A 21,683-nucleotide genomic window follows, 5' to 3' on the forward strand; every position below is an offset into this window, starting at 1 on the left:
ACGTCTATAAAGCTGTGTTTAAGATAGGTAGCGTTTATTATTTCAGTATTTTTTTCCTTCCTACGCTTCCGTAGTTGCATCGTCTTTTCAGTGCGTACGCCGCTGCTGTTATTGTCAACGCCATTGAATCTTTCTTCAAAATGTTAATGTCTCAGAAGTGGTAGCTAAATCAGTTTAGGTTTGTTACAGTAGTTGTTGCTTCTGGATTTAGTGATATCGTTTTGTTCTCCTTTTCTTGGCAAGGATGTCTTTCAGGAGGGTAACAAAGCTGGTGTGTGGGCTTGCTGGTGGATCAGCAGTACTTGTGGCAATGGCTGAACCGAAAGGATATTATTTGGAAAAAACAAAACATAACGAAAGTTCAAAAAAATTGACTGGTCTAGGTGTTCTCCAAGCAGCAGTGCCTCAGACGTGGTCACCAGGCCATGACCACACTGTGACTGCCAGTGGGAATGGCTGGGACAGTAACTGGGATAAGTAAGCTTCAATTAGCCCAAATTAATTTATCATGAGCACATCTCTCAATAAAGGGAGTAAGATTGAATCAGTCTAGCTAGCACTCTGGAATCAATGTCATTGATTCGTTGTCAATTGTCATTATGGGAATGTGTGTATAAAGTGTAAATAATAATAATAATAGGCCTCCTGTAGCTCAGTTGGTAGAGCATGGCGCTTGCAACGCCAGGGTTGTGGGTTCGATTCCCACGGGGGGCCAGTATGAAAAATTTATGCACTCACTAACTGTGAGTCGCTCTGGATAAGAGCGTCTGCTAAATCACTAAAATGTAATATGTTTCATAATTCCCTGATCTCTGCTATTTCATATGATTCCATTTTAAGGCGTGACCCCCTGGCACTCATAAATGGGAAGAAAAAGAAGGACAAAGAGATCACCAGTGAAGAACTGAACACAGAGATGGAGAACAACAAACCCAAAGCCACTCGTCACATCTTTCTGATTCGCCACTCACAGTACAACCTGAATGGGAGCGTGGACAAGGAGAGGGTCCTAACCCCTCTAGGTATGTATATGAAGTGCATTGATTAGTGTTGTAGCCACTAAAAAAGTATCAGTGAGGGGGCTGAAGTAAATTGAATCCAATAAAGCACTGATTGATTGATTTTGATTCATAGGCAGGGAGCAGGCTGAGTACACTGGTCAGCGATTGGCTGCCCTGGGGTTGAAGTATGATGTCATGGTCCACTCCACCATGACCCGTGCCACAGAAACTGCCAAGATCATCAGCAAGCATCTTCCAGGTCAGAGACAACAGGACACCACTCATTCTAACCAAACTCAAAGTAATTCTAAGCCTCCACTCTGAACAGTCCTAACCATATAACTTCTTTTGCTCTCAATCTCTGCATTAGAGGTGGACAAAGTGAGCTGTGACCTGCTTAGAGAGGGTGCTCCCATTGAGCCTGTGCCACCAATCTCCTGGAAACCTGACTGTGTGGTGAGTGATTGCTATCCGTAGTCCTGGAGATGGATGCAATTACCCACTTGCACTTAATTTTCTTGTGAGATATTTACTTAAAAGGCTTAACTGATACAATCCATTTAGCGCTTGAGCTTCAAAGCAATCTGTTAAGTGCTGTATAAAATTGGATATCTGTCATAACTTTCCCTCACACACTGTACTGGTGCTTTGGTTTCTGCAGTATCATGAAGATGGAGCTCGGATCGAGGCAGCCTTCCGCCGCTACATCCACCGGGCAGACACCAAGCAGACAGAGGATAGCTACGAGATCATTGTCTGCCACGCAAACGTTATTCGCTACTTTGTGTGCAGGTTAGTCCCTCGCGTCATCAACAACACCCGATGGAGTTGCATTTCTTTTCACAAGCAGAGCATAGCTCAGCTAATTCATAGTGAGTGATTTGTCCTCAGTGAGGTGAACATTCAAGAGGTTCACAGATTACTGGAAAGGTGTGAAAAACATGATCTACTAGTCAATGTTCAACACTGATAATTTAGTCCAAGGTCCTGGTTTCCTATGGTAATGCTTTAATAGGGACACATTTCTTTAGGTGTGGATTGTGAGCTCAAATCTAATGTTATGGAACTGTTTATCTTGGTTGATATAGGGCTCTGCAGTTTCCCCCAGAAGGTTGGCTGCGGCTGGGCCTGAATAACGGCAGCATCACCTGGATCACCATCAGACCCAGTGGCAGGGTGGGACTGAGGATGATGGGCGACTCAGGCTTTATGCCTCCTGAAAAACTCACCCGTACCTAACACTCCTTCACCACTATTGGCTGGCAACATGTAACCTGACCTTCTGCTGCCACATAATTTGAAGCCATAATTTATCCTCTATAAGATGGTTTTGCCCACGTTGGGAATCATTATTTTGACTGCAGTTTTGTATGGAAAAAATTATTTGTAATAATGTATTTTACAGACAGTGCCATTTCTTAGTAAATTGATTTATTTGATAATGCTTTAATATTACAGTTTATGAATAAACATGAGGAAATGTTATGACTACATCCATAATCGTTTTTGTGTATACAGTTGAAGTCGGAAGTTTACATACACTTAGGTTGGGAGTCATTAAAAGTAGTTTTTCAACCACTCCACAAACTATAGTTTTGGCAAGTCGGTTAGGACATCTACTTTGTGCATGACACAAGTAATTTCTCCAACAATTGTTTAGACAGATTATTTCACTTATAATTCACTGTATCACAATTCCAGTGGGTCAGAAGTTTACATACACTAAGTTGACTGTGCCTTTAAACAGCTTGGACAATTCCAGAAAATGCTGATAGGCTAATTGACATCATTTGAGTCAATTGGAGGTGTACCTGTGGATGTATTTCAAGGCCTACCTTCAAACTCAGTGCCTCTTTGCTTGACATCATGGGAAAATCAAAATAAATCAGCCAAGACCTCAGGAAAAATTTTTGTAGACCTCCACAAGTCTACAAACGCCTGAAGGTACCACGTTCATCTGTACAAACAATAGTACGCAATTATAAACACCATTGTACCACGCAGCCGTCATACCGCTCAGGATGGAGATGCGTTCTGTCTCCTAGAGATTAACGTACTTTGGTGCGAAAAGTGCAAATCAATCCCAGAACAACAGCAAATGACCTTGTGAAGATGCTGGAGGAAACGGGTACAAAAGTATCTATATCCACAGTAAAACGAGTCCTATATCGACATAACCTGAAAGGCCGCTCAGCAAGGAAGAAGCCACTGCTCCAAAACCGCCATAAAAAATCCAGACTATGGTTTGCAACTGCACATGGGGACAAAGATCGTACTTTTTTGAGAAATGTCCTCTGGTCTGATGAAACAAAAATAGAACTGTTTGGCCATAATGACCATCGTTATGTTTGGAGGAAAAAGGTGGGTCTTGCAAGCCGAAGAACACCGTCCCAACCGTGAAGCACGGTGGTGGCAGCATCATGCTGTGGGGGTGCTTTGCTGCAGGAGGGACTGGTGCACTTCACAAAATAGATGGCATCATGAGGAAGGAAAATTATGTGGATATATTGAAGCAACATCTCAAGACATCAGTCAGGAAGTTAAAGCTTGGTCACAAATGGGTCTTCCAAATGGACAATGACCCCAAACATACTTCCAAAATTGTGGCAAAATGGCTTAAGGACAACAAAGTCAAGGTATTGGAGTGGCCATCACAAAGCCCTGACCTCAATCCTATGGACAATTTGTGGGCAGAACTGAAAAAGCGTGTGCGAGCAAGGAGGCCTACAAACCTGACTCAGTTACACCAGCTCTGTCAGGAGAAATGGGCCAAAATTCACCCAACTTATTGTGAGAAGCTTGTGGAAGGCTACCCGAAACGTTTGACCCAAGTTAAACAATTTAAAGGCAATGCTACCAAATACTAATTGAGTGTATGTAAACTTCTGACCCACTGGGAATGTGATGAAATAAATAAAAGCTGAAATAAATCATTCTCTCTACTATTATTCTGACATTTCACATTCTTAAAATAAAGTGGTGATCCTAACTGACCTAAGACAGAGAATTTTTACTAGGATTAAATGTCAGGAATTGTGAAAAACTGAGTTTAAATGTATTTGGCTAAGGTGTATGTAAACTTCCGACTTCAACTGTAGGTATACATTAAAACAATAGATAATTTAAAACTCCTAATTTAGCTCTGGAATCAGCTAGTTAAGTGATGAATTAACAATATAAAAGCATTTTCACATTTCATATGAAAAAGCATCATTGCACATAGTATACACATTACATACTGTATCACTTTAACACTGGGAGGAGTGTACACTCCATCAGGTAAATTCAAAGTGTAATCTGTAGCTATGCTATCCACCGGAAGAGAATGCTTGCATTGAGTACATGCATAAGTGCTGTAGGCAGGCAGCATTAGTGCAAAGATCAGATCAATAGCTACCTGATAAGGTAATAGTGTTAAGTGTGGCAGTGGCTTGCATAGAACAGCCAAAAGAGCTGCACGAATGGAAACCAGCGCAAAGGTAAAATAAGCACATGTAACCTGTTAAAATGGCAATGTAGTGGTTTCCTGCCTGGGTTCTAAAGTCAGACTATAGACATGATGTGGTGGTACAGGATGTTGGCCAACATTCCCTGTTATATTTGCAACACCACCTTCAGATGGTGGGACATGACATCCTGTTTGCTCGTGGTTTCCCTGTGTCAGTTTGGGGAGTGGAAGAGGGTCCTGCAGAGGATGGTCTGGGTGTAACAGCTCTGGGTGTGGGGGCCTGGGCTGTGAATGCTGGGAGAACAGTTTGGTGTCCAAGTCAAGCTTCTCCTCCTCCTTGGGCTTGGCCAGCTGGAAATACACAACATCAGCAGCATTAACCACCTGAGGGGTATACTACAAAGCAGGATCAATGAGTTAGCCAGAAATTACCATTGATTTTATGGTTCATTTAAAAAAGCTAAACTTCAACATGTTTTTTCGTTTGTTAAATCAATTAGACCATGCCCATTTCAAGCGCATCTTTCTACAAAATAAAAAGTTATATCAGAATATTAAGACACGTTAACGCCATAGTCCTGCTTTGTAGTACAGCGCTCAGGAGTATCGAAGACGAGATTATGCTCTGTCAGCAGACATAGCATAAAGAAACAGAATATGTATCTAGCTCACCTTAACCTCTTTGAAGAGGGATAGGCCAGAATGGTGTTCTTCCACTTAGTAATGCAGGGGTATCTCTCAGGGTCTATCTCCATGTTATTCATTGCAGACAGGACCTCACTGTCCAACTTGGTGGGAGATTCCCTGCAAGAAAGAGTCAAAGAACATTGGTTAGCATTTCCATTGGGTTACCAAGACAAACATTTATTGTGTGAGTTTAAATTGCAGCAGATCATTTTGACAGGTTGACTGATGTCATTTGCTTTTACTTAAACTACATTAAATAAACAAAGACTTACCCATCCATGAACAGTTCCTGTCTTCGTCTTGTAGGGGTGTCAGTCGTCAGAATTGTGTCTTTAGAGGTGTCTCCTTCCGTGGATTTGTAAGATGCGCTAGAGGATACTGAGCCTCTCCTATCTCTTCCATCTCTGGGACCATCTGGGCCCTCTGGGTCTGAGCCCTCGTCTGCAGTCAGATACTCCTCTGAGCTGGGGTTAGAGAGCTCCTCCACCTGCCTCTTCCCCTGGCTCCTCTCCCAGGTCCTCCAGAAGCTGCCGTCCCCCAGGTCCAGGCCTTCTCTCCAAGGTACAGAGGGAGCCATACATGCCTTCTCTGGGTCCTCCACAGTGCCAGAGCCTACCTTTAGGCTGGCTTTCTCAAACTCTGGCAGGAGGTTACACACAGGGGACTGGGAGCTCTTCTCCACTGGTGCAGAGTTCTTGTCATTCAGGATGTGGTTAGACGGCGCATGGCTGTGGTGGTTTTTCTGCTCCTCTGAAATGACGCAAACACATAAATTTGAGATTATTTTTGGATTTCCCTGTATAATTTCAAGCATGAAATAATATGTTATAACATACAATACATGTTTGTAAGGTCCTAGATTTTCTATGGAAGTGCTTACCTTTGGAGGGTGTTGATGCTTTAAATCGACCACCGGTCCCCTCTGTCCTCCCATATTCTTCTTGGGGAAGCTCACTTTGGTCCTTCCTATCCAGATACTCTTCCAGCCTCTTCAGTCCCTCCTCTGTAGACAGGTCAATGAAGCTATCAAGGAAGTCCCAGTACTCTGCCCAAGGATGCCCCATGCCATGTGCAATCTCCCTGTTGAGAGAGATCAGATCAATCAGATAACATGCCACTGCCATACAACGGTAGCCATTACATTTTTCCTTGACATGACATTCATCTATCGTCAGCAAGATTATGGTTCCTTGATAAGATGCTGCTTGTTTGTTTCTTTAGAGTTTAGCCTATGAAAGGCCCAGTGCAGTCAAAAACTATATTTTCCTATGTTTTACATATACACTGAGTGTACAAAACATTAGGAGCACCTTCCTAATATTGAGTTGCATGTCCTTTTGCCCTCAGTACAGCCTCAATTTGTCAGGGCATGGACTCGTGTCGAAAGTGTTCCACAGGGATGCTGGCCCATGTTGACTCCAATGCTTCCCAAAGTTGTGTCAAGTTGGCTGGATGTCCTTTGTGCGGTGGACCATTTTTGATACACACGAGAAACTGTTGAGCGTGAAAAACCCAGCAGCGTTGCAGTTCTTGACACACTCAACCGGTGTGCCTGGCACCTACTACCATACCCTGTTCAAAGGCACTTAAAAATATTTTGTCTTGCCCATTCACCCACTGAATGGCACACATACACAATCCATGTCTCAATTATCTCAAGCTTTAAAATCCTTTAACCGGTCTCCTCCCCTCCCCTGATTGAAGTGGATTTAACAAGTTACATCAATTAGGGATCATAGCTTTCACCTGGTCAGTCTATGTCATGGAAATAGCAGTGTTCCTAATGTTTTGTACACTCAGTGTATTTCCACACTATACGGTTGGAATAATATTGTGAAATTTATGATAATGCCCTTTTAGTGTAAGAGCTGTTTGAAAAGACCCCATGAAATTTCAACCTGTTTTGGTGGAATGGTGGAACCATTTTAATTGAAAACAAATCACAGTAAGGTACTTAAATGTTTCCCAGAATGATTTGATATTGAGATAAAGAACGGCTGCATTGGACCTTTAATAAAGGTCACAGGTCCACTGTTCACTCACCTCCCCACACGCTCTGCACCCCTGTCAGGGTCAGATTTGAGAATACGGTGGAAATACTCTGCTCGATCCCTGGGTGGAGTTCTCCATAGTCTATGGAACTCATCTGCCTGTAAGACCAATACAGAAAACGGGTTTATTGGGTTTAGAGACAAAGGCCTATGAGCCTCTATAGATTGAGTTTTTCATTGTACAATACTCCAAGGTATTGAGATTACCTTTGAGGGACTGAGGGGACCCACATATGCTCTCACAGTCATGACTGGGTCTATGGGACTCCCAGCCACTCCTGATCCCAGCGAATGAAAATCCACCTCGAGTGGGCTTGGTGACCATGGCAAACCAATCACAGGCTGGAAGCTGTTGTCTGTATCCCTCAGCAAGGGAACATAGCACCGTTCTGTGTCAGAAAAGGGTCAAAGTTACTAATGTGTTCACAAGTTGGCATTTGCACATACAAAAAGGTGTTATAGCCAGCATTGGCAACCATCTAAACTTACCCTCCAAATAGTCCTTGATCTTTTTCTTTATGTCAGCGGTTTTGTTTTTCCTCTCACATATCACCTGTAAAAACAGTTATAAAGTAAAGTATTTAGTAATCTAAATCGTGCCTTTTCTGGCATGAAATTCAGGGGACAATACACCTTACTGAACAGAAATTGAATGCTTTATTAAATTAAGTGATTCTTCATGGCTGTAATGTGACTTACACTAGAGGGCTTCTGGTTGTACTTGTTCTGCCGGTGTTTATCAGTGGCAGGATGAGAACACAGCACGTTGACCACGTCTGGACAGCCAAACTTACAGGCAAAGTGAAGAGGAGTTTCATTGCTCTGCAGGGACATCACACACATTTAGTACATCTCATTAATACCTTATAAACACACTTTAACACTATCAAACTATCATTTGGGTGTGCATTGTGCTGACTACCAACTACCATTGTATTACACAGTTACGGTTCATATACTGCAAGTTCTTACTGCTTTGTCAGGTGTGTTGAGGTACAGGTCAACGAGGTAACGGATGCGTTGGTGTAGCATGGCCTCCTGGTCATCAGGATACATGAGTCTCATGAAGTCTGGGCTCTCCAGGGTGTCCAAGAGGAGCTGTACCATCCCTGACTGGTTCTCTTTGGCCGCCACATGCAGGACATTATAATGGCATCCTTCCTACAAACAGGAGTTATTCCACATAAGAGTATGTGAAGCACAATTCTGCTCCCATGGAAATGATAGAAACATGAATCATATCATGAGTACATACATGCACGATGGTGGGGTTGTCTCCCGATCCGATAAGATAGCGTGGGTTGGCCCAGACCAGCTTGCTGAAGGCTTCCTTGTCCCCCTTCTCCACTGCCTTTCTCAGCTTGGCTGTCAGGTCCTGGGTGCGGGGGCTGCGGAACTCATTAGCCCTCTCCAGGTTCAAAGGTGAAGTCCCCCCTGCGGTAGGGCTGCCTGGGAGGACAAGAGTGTAATTGTATGCATGCTGGTCAACCTTTTTTTTGCTAATTTTACATGACACAAAAGAGGTGAATGATCCATCTAGCTCTCTATCTATATAGTGGCTCTATATTAGATAAAGCCATGCTATGACGCAGACACACCTGTGTGGACTACAGGTTCCAGCACTCCCTGGGGCCCGTCTGGTGCAGTTGTGATGGCTGAAGCTGGGCTATGTTCATTGATGCCTTTTGAGAATTTCTCAGCTTCCTCTCGTGTTGAGAAGGACTTAAACCTTGACTCTTTCATTGTCATCATGGCTCTCAGAGCTTTCTTCCTGTCCACATATACGTGGACTTTGTCTAGTGGGGAAAACAGTCATTCACCACACATTGAACTCAGAGACAATCTCTATCATGTATTATTCATAGGACAAAAATAGGTCTTACCATCAGTGACCACTGACTCCTCCCAATGAGGACATACACCATAGTAAACAAGGGGAGATTCTGGTTCATCCAATTCCTCTGTCTCTTTGCCCTCCTCTGCTGATGATTTGAGTTCCAGATTGTGGTCCGCTTCTACTGTATCTGTTAAGGGTCTATTAGACTCTGCATTGGAGGATCTACCTCCACCAGACATCCCTCCATCCCCTCCCTGCTTCTCCAGGAGGGATCTGGCCAGCTTCCTCTCAAAGATGGCTCTTGTAGTGGTGGTAAGGACGCCACACTTCAGCCCTGCCCCGATAATCTCCTGTCGTAGCTGATCTGGGTTCAGGGTCTGCAGCCTGCTCATGACTTCCTCCATGTTGCTGTCACTACCTAGGAGAAATAAACGTGGCATACCCAGAGAAGAGTCATGTTACAAACATACTCTGAAGAATATAGTCAAATGACACATCCATTATTTTGGAAAAAAATACTACCAAATAAAATGGTACGTCGTGTCATAGGCTACGGATAAGACGTTATTGAACCACTCTGGTGAAGTTCTCTTCAAAATCACATGCATAATTGGCAAAACGATGGTCTAAAACGGAACAGACTTACTACACACCATTGTAGCCTACGTATATATATTTTTTTGATGTGGAACGATTCCATGTGGATAATATTGCAACAATGTAGCTGGAGCAAGTCTTCTGTTTACCTACGCCTGTTGTTTACATATCGGGGAGCGAGCTCATTGGTCATTTCAAACAAAACGATGCCCTGCCTTTACCGATTTGACTCATTAAACAAATAGTTGTAAATTTGTAATAATGTTTGATATGTCATTACATTCAACGTGCTGCAGCTCTAGGGCATTTGCATTTACACAATCAATAGTTAAATATGTATTATTTAGGCTACGATGCGTACTTAGGACGACCCAATTCGCACAATGGCTGCCCCTTTGCCCCATAATCATTGGTTATGATACATTTATAGTGCTAGGGCTAGGCCATATTTTCCCATTCAGGAGTGTACTACAATAGCTAACTTTTACCTAGCCACCCTAGCTAATGGCAGCAAAAGCCTAATTAAATTACGTGCCAGGCATTTCTTTAACTTAGATGGACTCGTAAACGTTCTCGAATACACTCAGATAAATTGATATCTTACTTCACAGACTCGTGCTTGCAGTCCTATGGTGTATTCATTACGTATTGCAATGGAAACCGTTTACCGTATAAGAACCGATAGCACCAAATATTTTTTATAACTAAGATAGTCCTTTCCAATTGGAAAAAATGAGTCATAATGGGAAGAACAAGCAAAGAGGTGGTCGGAGCCAAGCGCGAGATCCTATTGGCGCGTTCAAGCAAATATTTGCATATTTCCGTTAGGGACGCCTACTCTGTGAAATGCGCGTGTGCACTAATTCAATTCGCCCTTGCACTCCTTCTAAACAATGCAATATTTTGAAACTTTGGCAAAGGGTAAAGTGTATAAAACGTTGTTCACTCTGTTCTAAACATATTATAGTTTTGGGAACAGAAAACTGTATTGAGATAAAAATGTTCATTAATAAGAACATTTGCAGAATGTCGGCCAACATCCATCTTGTTCCATCTTCTCCTACTGTCGACCACTGGGCTTCCTCTCACTACCATATTTGGTAGTGAGTGGAAATGCCAAGCGGCTGCTTCACATTTATACGTCCAGTGAAATATCTGTCTCATTGCTCTATCTGTGATAGCACTGACCAAGTAAACAGAGCAAACGAAACTGGGAGGGACCTTCTTCTTCTGTAATGTTTTATTGGCGGACTACATCCCAAAAGGTGTATTGCCACCACCTACTGGGTGGGGTAAAAACGTAGATACTTTAACGAAAAATAAATAAATAAATAAATAAAATCATATTATTAAAAAAAAAAAGTTGGAAAAAAGTAGATGTACTCCTTGCTGACCACACAGCTCGCGGGCGTACATGCGCATGTTGATTTTGTCCACCCACACCACACCAGACGTGATCAAGACAAGCAGGTTGAAATATCAAAACGAACTCTGATCCAACTATATTCATTTGGGCCAGGTCGAAAAGCATTAAACATTTATGGCAATTTAGCTAGCTAGCTTGCAGTGTGGTCAGCATGTCAACCGCTTTCGCAATGATTTCCACTTTCTATATGTTTTGTTAGTTTGACCTGTACAATTCATGACCTGCGCAATAAACGCAACAAAATCAACCTTCTTCACGATTAGTGTTTCAGCATCTCTCAACTCTACAGACTGTTGGGCATCCACTGCATTCATCATCTCTACTCGCTGCTTCGACCATTTTCACTGCCAATGCAAAGGAGACCTTCTCGACAGCCCTGATCCTTCCTAATTTGACCTCCTTCACTCAGGGTACTCAGGGAACTCTGGAACAGTGGCGGCTCCTGAAAAAATTCTCAGGGGGGGCAATTTTTCTGATGATTTAGGTGACCTACACACATTTTAAAAAAGATATGTCCAGCAACAACATGAAGACAGGGGCAGCATATAAGTCAATACCAGAAGCATTTATTGACTGATCTGGGGAGATGGATTCCAGTTTCTGTGACAGATTATAAATAATCTCTGATGCCTTTGTTATATTAGCTTTTGGTTGAATGTACACAACGGTAACAAACAATTGGGGGAACTCACGGGGCAGATAGTAAGGTCGCAGTGACACAGAAAGCAGTTCAATGTCGGGGGTACAGAGTCGCTCTCTTACCAGGATCGATTTTCCCTGTGACTGTCAGATCGCGGTCCGCTCTGACCAGGGTGAAGCCGGCCGGCTCCACTTCTCTGTCCGGGACTCTGTCATCCAGCCAAGTCTCAGTAAATGCCAGCAAACAGGCCTCCCGATATTCGTGTTGGAAGCGCAGATTCGCTGACAACTCATCCGCTTTCCCCCTCAGTGACTGGGCATTAATCAGCAAGGTGGTGGGTAAGGGAAGTTTGTTCTGCTGTATTGGATTCCGCTGCCAGCAGCGTTTTCATTATTTAGTCCGTTCGTAGCGGGTATGTACACGATCAACAAGATCAGTCCAAAACCCACCACTGGAAATCCATGGTTGGCAGAATGTTTGTAAACTAAGTGTACAAATTAAAAACATAAAATAACGCCACTAAGTGTACAAATTAAAAACATAAGATAACGCCACACTGCAGGTCGCAACAGAGACGCTGCTACCCGCTATTTTCTTAGTTACGTTCATGGTTACGTTACGTATGACGAAAGCGCGTAAGTGCAAGCCCTCAGAAACCCATAGAGATTGTATTGAAAGCTCTGAAATTTGAAAAAAATAGATTTTACATGGGAGTCTATGACAGACTTCTGGGCGATTTTCAACCTGACTGAAATCGCCCCAAAAGGGGGGGGGGGGCATTTGAAGCACGACTTTAGCCTGATTGGACATTTAGTGGCAGTCAGATCAGATTAGAACACTGATAACTACTGTTGCCGTGATATAATTGATTAGAAAAAAAATCCCTTCCTTTTCCCGTTTGGCAGTGCGTCGCCCATATCGCCCTATTGAACACACCGCCCCTGCTCTGGAATGTCAATTCCCACCACAATTGCAACACCGTGCATCTTCAAGACACTAAAACAATGATATTCCGTTTGCAAACACTTGACACGTGGGAAAACGTTTTACATTTATGACATTGAAGTAGCTTTTGTACATAAACTCGCATAGCATATCTCATATATCCCAGTTTTACATGGGTTGGGAGAACTTCATCAAACATCAACAATACAGAAAGGTTTTCTTCCTTCCTTCCATTCACAGTGCGTGTTAAGCAACGTGAATCACCTATTCCTGACATGTTCATCTTTGACCATGGCTGCTCAATATCCATCGAGACGCCAGATATGATACCTTTTATCTGTGCCCTGCTCTGTTAATCATAGCATTCCACTTCATGCGTAGATTATTTGTACATCCACAGTGTTTTCTCCTTTTGTTGGGGAGGAGCTACCTGCATTTGTCCAATAGAAACTCTCGTTTTCGTTGCAAAACGTTTTGCAACAGATGAAACGTTTTGTAACAGAATCAGCGTAATTATTTTTTTTTCTGACACATTGGTCCACACTCCAGTCAGACGGTATTCAAGATGCGTAATGTTCTAAAACTGTCATTGTGGAGTGCAGTATGATTATTAGAGGCAATGTTAGCCAGCAGGTGGCAATATTTTACATTTTAGTCATTTTTAGCAGACGCTCTTATCCAGAGCGACTTACAGTTAGTGAGTGAATACATTTCTCATACTGGCCCCCCGTGGGAAACGAACCCACAACCCTGGCGTTGCAAGCGCCATGCTCTACCAACTGAGCTACAGGGGACTACAATATACATTATCAAATAATCATCCTCTCATATGATCCCAAATCCATGTGAGAAAATTATTTTTTATTTGAAGATGAAAGTGGATTCTCAATAAGACAGAAAATAAAAAAGAGGCACCATGAACACACATGTAGACCTAATATTTTTTTATGTTTATAATTTATAATGTATAGAAGTCTTCTCTCAGAGATAATGTAGGCTATAATACAACTTCACCTCTCCACTACCTGAGACTAGGGGCTATTGTCCTCCTCCCCATAGGTTATTGAACTGGATGTGATGGTCTGAGAGATGGAGCAATTTGAAGATAATGCTTCTTCCACTATTAGTCTCTGAACCTCACAGTCATAATGTCTCTCATGACCCTTTTACAGATAGTGCTACCGGGGTTGCCCCTGAACCCTGCTGGAATTGAATTACCACAGCACTCTTCCCCTTTCATCATGACAGAGCTGAGGGGAGCCAGTGGCCTGTGGTGAGAGAGGAGATGCTACAGAGAAGTTCATTGGTTCATTCGCCTCTTTCCTTCCGCCTGCCAGGCACAGATGGTATTCTTTATTAGTGTCAGCGCCAGGTTCATTCTGCTCTGATGAGGACACTCTAGAGGGAGGGCCTGCCTGACATCCTCAGCGGTGATAGACAGCTAGCGGAAGTGGAAGAGTCCAGGGCAGCAGCTAAATGGCATGGCTGAGATAGGATGTAACTATATGGGAGTTGGGAGAGCACAGGGGGGCGCGGTTAAGATGTTGAGAATATCTGTCAGTGAATAGGCCTGAGTCTAAACAAAAGTCTGTAAACATACTTTATCATGTTGATCATTCAAACCAAGCAGATGTTGTCTGCTGTATGAAATAAATATGAAAACAAATTTGAGCATGACCATTATAACCAGAATTAACAGAAATGCCAGATTTGGATCCTGGCTTGGCCTATATTCATTTAGGCTTTTATAACACTCATTTTTCAATGTGGAAATCTGACATGGTAATGCAGTGATTAGATTATCATCATGTTTTCTATTGATTAATATAAGCTCAAAGACATCTGTCTCAGCCTTTCAGGGTAAATGTAATCATGTGGATGGTTTTTAATCTATAATTTCATTTTCCCTGCATTCCCTAAAAGCCCTTCACAGATTGCACAGGCAGCTTTTGCATTTAGTTTCTCTTTGTTATACTGTATTGTTAAAATGTATCCATATTTGCATCACTTAGTATGTCCCCTTGGACATGATATTGTTTTTGCTAAGCGGCTCACTGGATAAAAAATGATCTCAGTCTCTTTCCTTGTTGTTTCTCTTTTAGGGGATAAAACAACAACATAAACAAGATGTTGATTTTTCAACGCTTTTTCAAGCATTAATTTATATAGAGCATTTCAGCCGTGTGTGTGTGTTTGTGTGTGTGTGTATGTGTGTTAAATCTAGCTAGCTAGAAGTACATTGAACCCTTTTTGTCTGACAGAATTACAGCTCAAATTGAAATTCTTAATCTCTTTGTACAGAGTTCCACTTCATGCTATCAGAAAATGTATCCATTCATTTTTTGTTGTAGACTAGAAAATCATGTGATTTATATTAGGAAAAATAACTGGAGTTTGCCAATATAACATGGAAATAGATACAGTATTGTAAACATGTTGACATACTGTAGCAGAATATTTTTTGAGTGAAAGGGGGAATTAACATGCTGCAAAAGTCTGTTTGAGAATCTAATCTAAATTTAAACACACATTCAGATGAGTGACTGCTTTTTGAGTTTTGCTGTTGAAATTCACTAAATGCTCTCCCTTGCTGGTTGTGGTTAATTGCTATATCAACGTCATTCTGCTTTGGAAAGTCATTATTTTGTAATGAAACATCAAATTGAGGAGATAATTGAAAAAAAGAAAACTGAAGAGGACTATACCCACATTGTGTTGTTTCCACATGGATTGATTCAAAGGAAGGATTAAAAAATTCATCCAAAGAGTAAATGTTCAATTTTTAATTAGACTCTGGTCATATACTAATTATATTATGCGAGGTTATTTTTACTGTATATCTATAGAACAAAGTTAGACTTTGAGAATATGTTACAATCAGGGTTTATTATTCCCTGTCTATGATTGACAACCAAAACTTTAAGTATTGTCAGTAACAACTGTAAATGATGGTTTAACACAAATGAAGTAAACCTAAAAGCATGAGTAAATTATTTTGCATAAGGAGTCCTGATAGACTAAAAGTGGAGGGGCCCTTTTCCAAATTATTCTGCTGTGACAAGCTCAACGGGATCAAAGTAATTTCCCTTTGATCAATCCACTAATTTATACATTAATTAGTATGTCTTGCATTGTGTAAGGCTGGCAGCAACAACAGTTACTGGGAGAACATTTCTCCATGTATTTTATATCATATAGGACCAGGGTTGGCATGGTAACCTCGTTTGCCATTGGAAGCCCTTTCTTATATTGAAGAATGGCACTCAGAGGTATTGTCAAAACATATTTCAATATTCTTCATCAAAGCAGCTGTACATGTAGGTTTCAAATGGTAATTTATATGACACTGTGCATAATGAGGGTCCAATTTCTTCTTTTAAAGAACACAGCTGTCAAATTTACTTTATGGCACAATTAAAGTTAAGATTTTAAGTATGTATTTTTTAAGGTGTTTATTGGCTCACATAGCGTTATAAATATTCACTGAGGTGAGCAGTAAGCCTATCTGTGCTACAGAGTGAACTGTGATGTGTTTAATATGTGGATAAAATGACAGGGCTGTTTGAAGGCTAATTGAGCAACTGCAAATGAAACAATGATGTGGTCATGAGGTGTTTCTGCATGTCTGCGTAAATAGGAAATGAGGTCACAGACGCAGGATGGCGGGGTAGGGGGTAGGAAGCTTAAGGGCAGAGATGGATGCAGCTGTTTTACCCTATAAGCCAGCCAGTGGGAGTGGAGTCCCCTCTGAGAGCAGAGCACAGTATGAGCTGCAGGAGCATTGGCCTGGACACGCACACACACACACACACACACACACACACACACACACACACACACACACACACACACACACACACACACACACACACACACACACACACACACACACACACACACACACACACACACAGGTACACCCTAGATTCCTCAGGCAGACAGCCCCTGCTGTGTTGCCATTAGACCTAAACATTAGAGATGAAAGACAACCATGAGCACCTAGATGAAGAGTGCAAATACTGTATATGCTTGGAAATACTGTTTGCAATATATACTGTACAGTATACAGTATAGCCCCGATGTGAACACTATAAAATGTTCATGCTACAATTACTGTAGGAGCCATTTGGCTTGTGCCAGTGGCATTTCATAGGGAATCGCCATTACAGTTACTGTCAATTAGTTATCACACAACCTTGAAACCATCCGCCCCTCTCCCTACATACACAACATACCAGACAAAGAATACAGAGCTCAAACCTTTCGCGAGTATGATAAAATAAATGTATAAAAGATTGAGGCACTTCGGGCTGAACTCAACGACCTTGTAAACAATCCAATCCAATCTGTTTATGATTGGCCTATGGTGCATTTTGAGCTGATGCTCACTTCAGTGAAGCTCAAACACATGCACACACATGCACGCCTGCAAGCGTTCACACATTTTCTGATAGCATGAAGTGGAATTCTGTATGACGAGATTGAGAAATTCAAATTGAGCTGCAATTCTGTCAGACAAAAAGGATTCAATGTACCTCTAGCTAGCGGGGAGGGGAGGGGGGTCACGTCCCTCCCACCATCAGCAAGTAATCATTTTCTAGCAACAAGCCATAACAAACTGCTATCAATAGTTACCATGGAGACTGTGTCTTCTGTAAGGCCATATTGCTGATGAAATTATAATTTGTGATGGAAAGGTTGTCAGACATCTGACTTCAATTCCCATTCAGGTGTGTAAGCTTGAAGCTTACTGTTTAGTTAAAGCTCTCTCTGTGCATTAAGGAATCCCATTCCACATATTACAATAATATCTATGTAGGCCAGCCTACCTACAGTTAAATGGAAAGGTTGTCAGACATCTGACTTCAATTCCCATTCAGGTGTGTAAGCTTGAAGCTTACTGTTTAGTTAAAGCTCTCTCTGTGCATTAAGGAATCCCATTCCACATTTTACAATACTATCTATGTAGGCCAGCCTACCTACAGTTAATTTAATATTATTATTTTTATTTTTATTTTTTGTCATTTTAGCAGACGCTCTTATCCAGAGCGACTTACAGTTAGTGAGCGCATACATATATATATATTTTTTTTCATACTATATTTTGATCTCAGATTTATTTTAAAGCCATTTCAAAGTGTATTAAGTAAAGGCGTCCGCATGCTTCCCAGCCGAAACAGTTTGGTCGAGTTCATGCATATATTACCATGACATTTTGTGACGTTTTTGTTAATTTTGGACTTTTTGGTTTTTTTCAGCTGTTCGAGCGCACACATTTCTTTCTGGAGGGAAGCCGAAGTCTACGCTCCTTAGTTGGTGATTGGTCAACAGTAGGGATTCTTCAATAAAGTCTTTGTTGTCAACGAGAGTTGTGTGGTTTTGGGGGGGGGGGGGCACAGGGGAGGGTAGTGTGTTTATACCCTGGTTTACATTCGCTCTTCTGCTCGTATTTTCCCTATAAACAATGGCTTGACTTACTTTTACCCTAATAAAGTTTATAAACGTGTGTGAAGATGAGCCCCGTGTAGCTCAGTTGGTAGAGCATGTGTTGTGGGTTCGAATCTCACGGAAGGCCAGTATGGAGAAAAAAAAAATGTATGCACTTACTAACTGTAAGTCGCTCTGGGTTCGAATCTCACGGAAGGCCAGTATGGAGAAGAAAAAAAATGTATGCACTTACTAACTGTAAGTCGCTCTGGATAAGAGCGTCTGCTAAATGGCTAAAATGTAAGATTTAGTATAGTGTGGCTAATAATAAGTTTTAGCTTCTGCAGGCCTATGCTATGAAGGCAGTGCTCTGACAGTTGAACTTTAGGTGAGGAAGACTGTTTCAGGCCTACCAAAGTTACTCCTATAATCTAACAATATAATGCTTATCTTTATACAAAATATTCTTATAGAAAATTAATGAATTACCCTCCTTCTGTATGTCTATATCTGTATAACAGAAGCAGTAGCCATCTGACATAAATAAATTCATGTCGGTGTTGTAGCATGCCACTGGCATACAGTGCCTTTCGGAAAGTATTCAGACCCCTTGACCTTTTCCACGTTTTGTTACATTACAGCCTTATTCTAAAATTGATTAAATAAATAAAAATCCTCAGCAATCTACACCCAATACCCCATAATGACAAAAACTAGTTTTTAGAATAAAAAAACAGAAATACCGTATTTACATAAGTATTCAGAACCTTTGCTATGAGACTCGAAATTGAGCTCAGGTGCATCCTGTTTCCTTTGATCATCCTTGAGACGAAAACCAAAAACCAAGCCATGAAGTCAAAGGAATTGTCTGTAGAGCTCAGAGACAGGATCGTGTCGAGGCACAGATCTGGAGAAGGGTACGAAACATTTCTGCAGCATTAAGGTCCCCAACAACACAGTGGCCTCCATCATTCTTAAATGGAAGACGTTTGGAACCACCAAGACTCTTCCAAGAGCTGGCCGCCTGGTTAAACTGAGCAATCGGGGGAGAAGGGCCTTGGTCAGAGAGGTGACCAAGAACCCGATGGTCACTCTGACAGAGCTCTAGAGTTCCTCTGTGGAGATGGGAGAACCTTCCAGAAGGCCAAACATCTCTGCAGCACTCCACCAATCAGGCCTTTATGGTAGATTGGCCAGACGGAAGCCACTCCTCAGTAAAAGGCACATGACAGCCCACTTGGAGTTTGCCAAAAGGCACTTAAAGACTCTCAGACCATGAGAAACAAGATTCTCTGGTCTCATGAAACCAAGATTAAACTCTTTGGCCTGATTGCCAAGCGTCACATCTGGTGGAAACCTGGCACCATCCCTACAGTGAAGCATGGTGGTGGCAGCATCATGCTGTGGGGATATTTTTCAGCGGCAGGGACTGCGAGACTAGTCAGGATCGAGGGAAAGATGAACAGAGCAAAGTACAGAGAGATCCTTGATGAAAACCTGCTCCAGAGCACTCAGGACCTCAGACTGAGGCAAAGGTTCACCTTCCAACAGGACAACGACCCTAAGCAACAGCCAAGACAATGCAGGAGTGGCTTCGGGACAAGTCTCTGAATATCCTTGAGTGGCCCAGCCAGAGCCCGGACTTGAACCCGATCGACCATCTCTGGAGAGACCTGAAAATAGCTGTGCAGCAACACTCCCCGTCCAACCTGACAGAGCTTGAGAGGATCTGCAGAGAAGAATGTGAGAAACTCCCCAAATACAGGTGTGCCAAGCCTGTAGCGTCATACCCAAGAAGACTCGAGGCTATAAATCAATTTTAGAATAAGGCTGTAACTTATCAAAATGTGGAAAACGTAAAGGGGTCTGAATTCTTTCTGAAGGCACTGTATCTCTATCTCTCTGGGGTTAGGCCTAAACGTATCTTCCTTTATATAGTCTATAGTGTACATATATATGTTCAAATATATATTTATTAAAATATTAATATCAAACAGTGGACACCTAACCCTGTAGGCCTTTCTTTGCATGCAATGCCCTGATACATTTTGTGGTCACATCTCTGACAGCTGAACCATGAGGTGGTCAATTATTGTTTTAGGAAAGTACCCTAAAATTAAAAAAAAAAAATAGGCTATCAAGTTTTGCATATGCTACACATCGAAACACAAGAAATAGTGTTTTTGTAATTTGTTATAGACTGTTTTTAAGGACACATAAATGTGGCTCATTTGGCCAATATCCCTCATTTATTGATGGCGCTGGCTGCGCAAGGTTGGATTTGAATGCATATGGAAATCCATTAAAATGCTAAAATGTCCGGTAAATTATAATCTTCCCGGTCACGTTGTCCGGCGCAAAATGTTCATGAAGGAAACTCTGAAATGGCATATTGTTTTTATGAAGATCTTAGAATATTCACATGAAAATCTGTCGCCAATTGGATGGAAATCTAGCTATAGACACCCTAGAACTCTGGCAAGTGCGCTAGTCCAGTGTCACTTTGATTATGCCTCCACATCACGGTTCACCAGCAGCCCCAAACATCTAAAGAATAAGCTACCAGCCAAACAAGCTTGTAAGAATTGTACTTAAACTCCCCCCTCAAACTCATCTGGAGGTTGAGCATTTTTTCGTCTCTATCTCTGTAATGTGTCTGTATCTATGTAATTGTATATGTATTTCTGAAAAAAAATAGGGACCACAATGGAAATAAATCCCGGACATTATTGTTCAATTTCGGTCACTTAAAAATGCATTTTTTTTTTACTGACATATAAAATCAATCAATCAATCCAAACTGTGCAGCGGCCAATTAATGAATGGAAAGTGACATCTGTTACAAAACACCAAAAAGTGTAATGACATTCGGAGATTGTCAAGCCAAGTCTTCGATACTGGGTAAGCCTACAAGGTGGGGTGGGATGTCTTTTCTCTTTGTGGAGATTTACATAGTCTATTTATTGTGGTGTTGAAAACGCAAACCATGATATTGAAGTGCCCGAAGTCGGTATGCTTTGTTTATTGGTTGTGTGGTGCATTGGCACAGAAACCTGTTGGTGGAAAATTAGTTGCATATATTTTATATAATTATAAATGGCATCAAAATGTTGAAAATCAGATTTTCCCCTAGCTGATCATTGTCTGCAGCCGGCTCTGATTGTAGTGTAATGAAACAGGCAGGGAGAGTGAACTCATCTGTGGTGGTTGGTGAACCCTCAACTTTCTGGCCGTAGCCCTGCGTGGCATAGACTGTGACACAAAAGCATGCTAAAGTAGGAAAGTCCATCCACATTTATAAATACAGAGTCTCTACAGTTATTGTTATTTGTGGTCGTAAACATAATTTGAGTTAATTCTATGAGGGGGAGGGTGTTCAATTTATTTTACAGTACAAGGGGAGGGTCATGTGAAAATATGTTAAACTTTGGGGAGTGGGGTGCATTATTTTTTAATGACACCTTGAGTTGGATCAGCCCCTCCCCCCCAGTACATTTTGATCTGTCCCTTAGATGTAAAACTGCCTCACTAAGATCTCTTCAGCAAAAACTTTCAAATTAATGACAGATTTCTTTAGTTATCTTGGATCTGACTATTTTGAGGAAGTGTATACAGGCTATGGTG

At 41.7% G+C, this 21,683-nt stretch overlaps 2 protein-coding genes across 4 annotated transcripts; one reads left to right on the forward strand and one right to left on the reverse strand.

Annotated features, from left to right (window-relative positions):
* Nucleotides 1-54: 54 nt before the first annotated feature.
* On the forward strand, nt 55-2,492 carry LOC311128504 (serine/threonine-protein phosphatase PGAM5, mitochondrial-like). Its single transcript, XM_084160691.1, has 6 exons — nt 55-477; nt 841-1,022; nt 1,135-1,260; nt 1,372-1,457; nt 1,663-1,793; nt 2,090-2,492. Exons 1-6 carry the CDS (start codon nt 245-247, stop codon nt 2,238-2,240), a joined length of 909 nt encoding a protein of 302 aa, XP_084016817.1. The 5' UTR covers nt 55-244; the 3' UTR covers nt 2,241-2,492.
* Nucleotides 2,422-10,329, reverse strand: LOC311128503 (ankyrin repeat and LEM domain-containing protein 2-like). Of its 3 annotated transcripts, none has more exons than XM_084160689.1 (13): nt 10,226-10,329; nt 9,071-9,442; nt 8,786-8,983; nt 8,443-8,636; nt 8,160-8,348; nt 7,887-8,009; nt 7,677-7,740; nt 7,395-7,576; nt 7,180-7,286; nt 6,017-6,216; nt 5,409-5,886; nt 5,122-5,253; nt 2,422-4,800 (listed from the first exon to the last, which is right to left on the reverse strand). In XM_084160689.1, the coding sequence occupies exons 2-13, from the start codon at nt 9,426-9,428 to the stop codon at nt 4,662-4,664; spliced, it is 2,364 nt and encodes a 787-aa protein (XP_084016815.1). In that variant the 5' UTR covers nt 9,429-9,442; nt 10,226-10,329; the 3' UTR covers nt 2,422-4,661. The 3 variants fall into 3 exon arrangements, with proteins under 3 accessions (XP_084016815.1, XP_084016816.1, XP_084016814.1); XM_084160690.1 differs by lacking the exon at nt 10,226-10,329 and adding an exon at nt 9,678-9,759; XM_084160688.1 differs by lacking the exon at nt 10,226-10,329 and adding an exon at nt 9,547-9,610.
* Nucleotides 10,330-21,683: the final 11,354 nt, after the last annotated feature.

Source organism: Coregonus lavaretus, assembly GCF_964263955.1.
Source record: "Coregonus lavaretus genome assembly, chromosome: 4".
Classification (NCBI taxonomy): Eukaryota; Metazoa; Chordata; class Actinopteri; order Salmoniformes; family Salmonidae; genus Coregonus; species Coregonus lavaretus.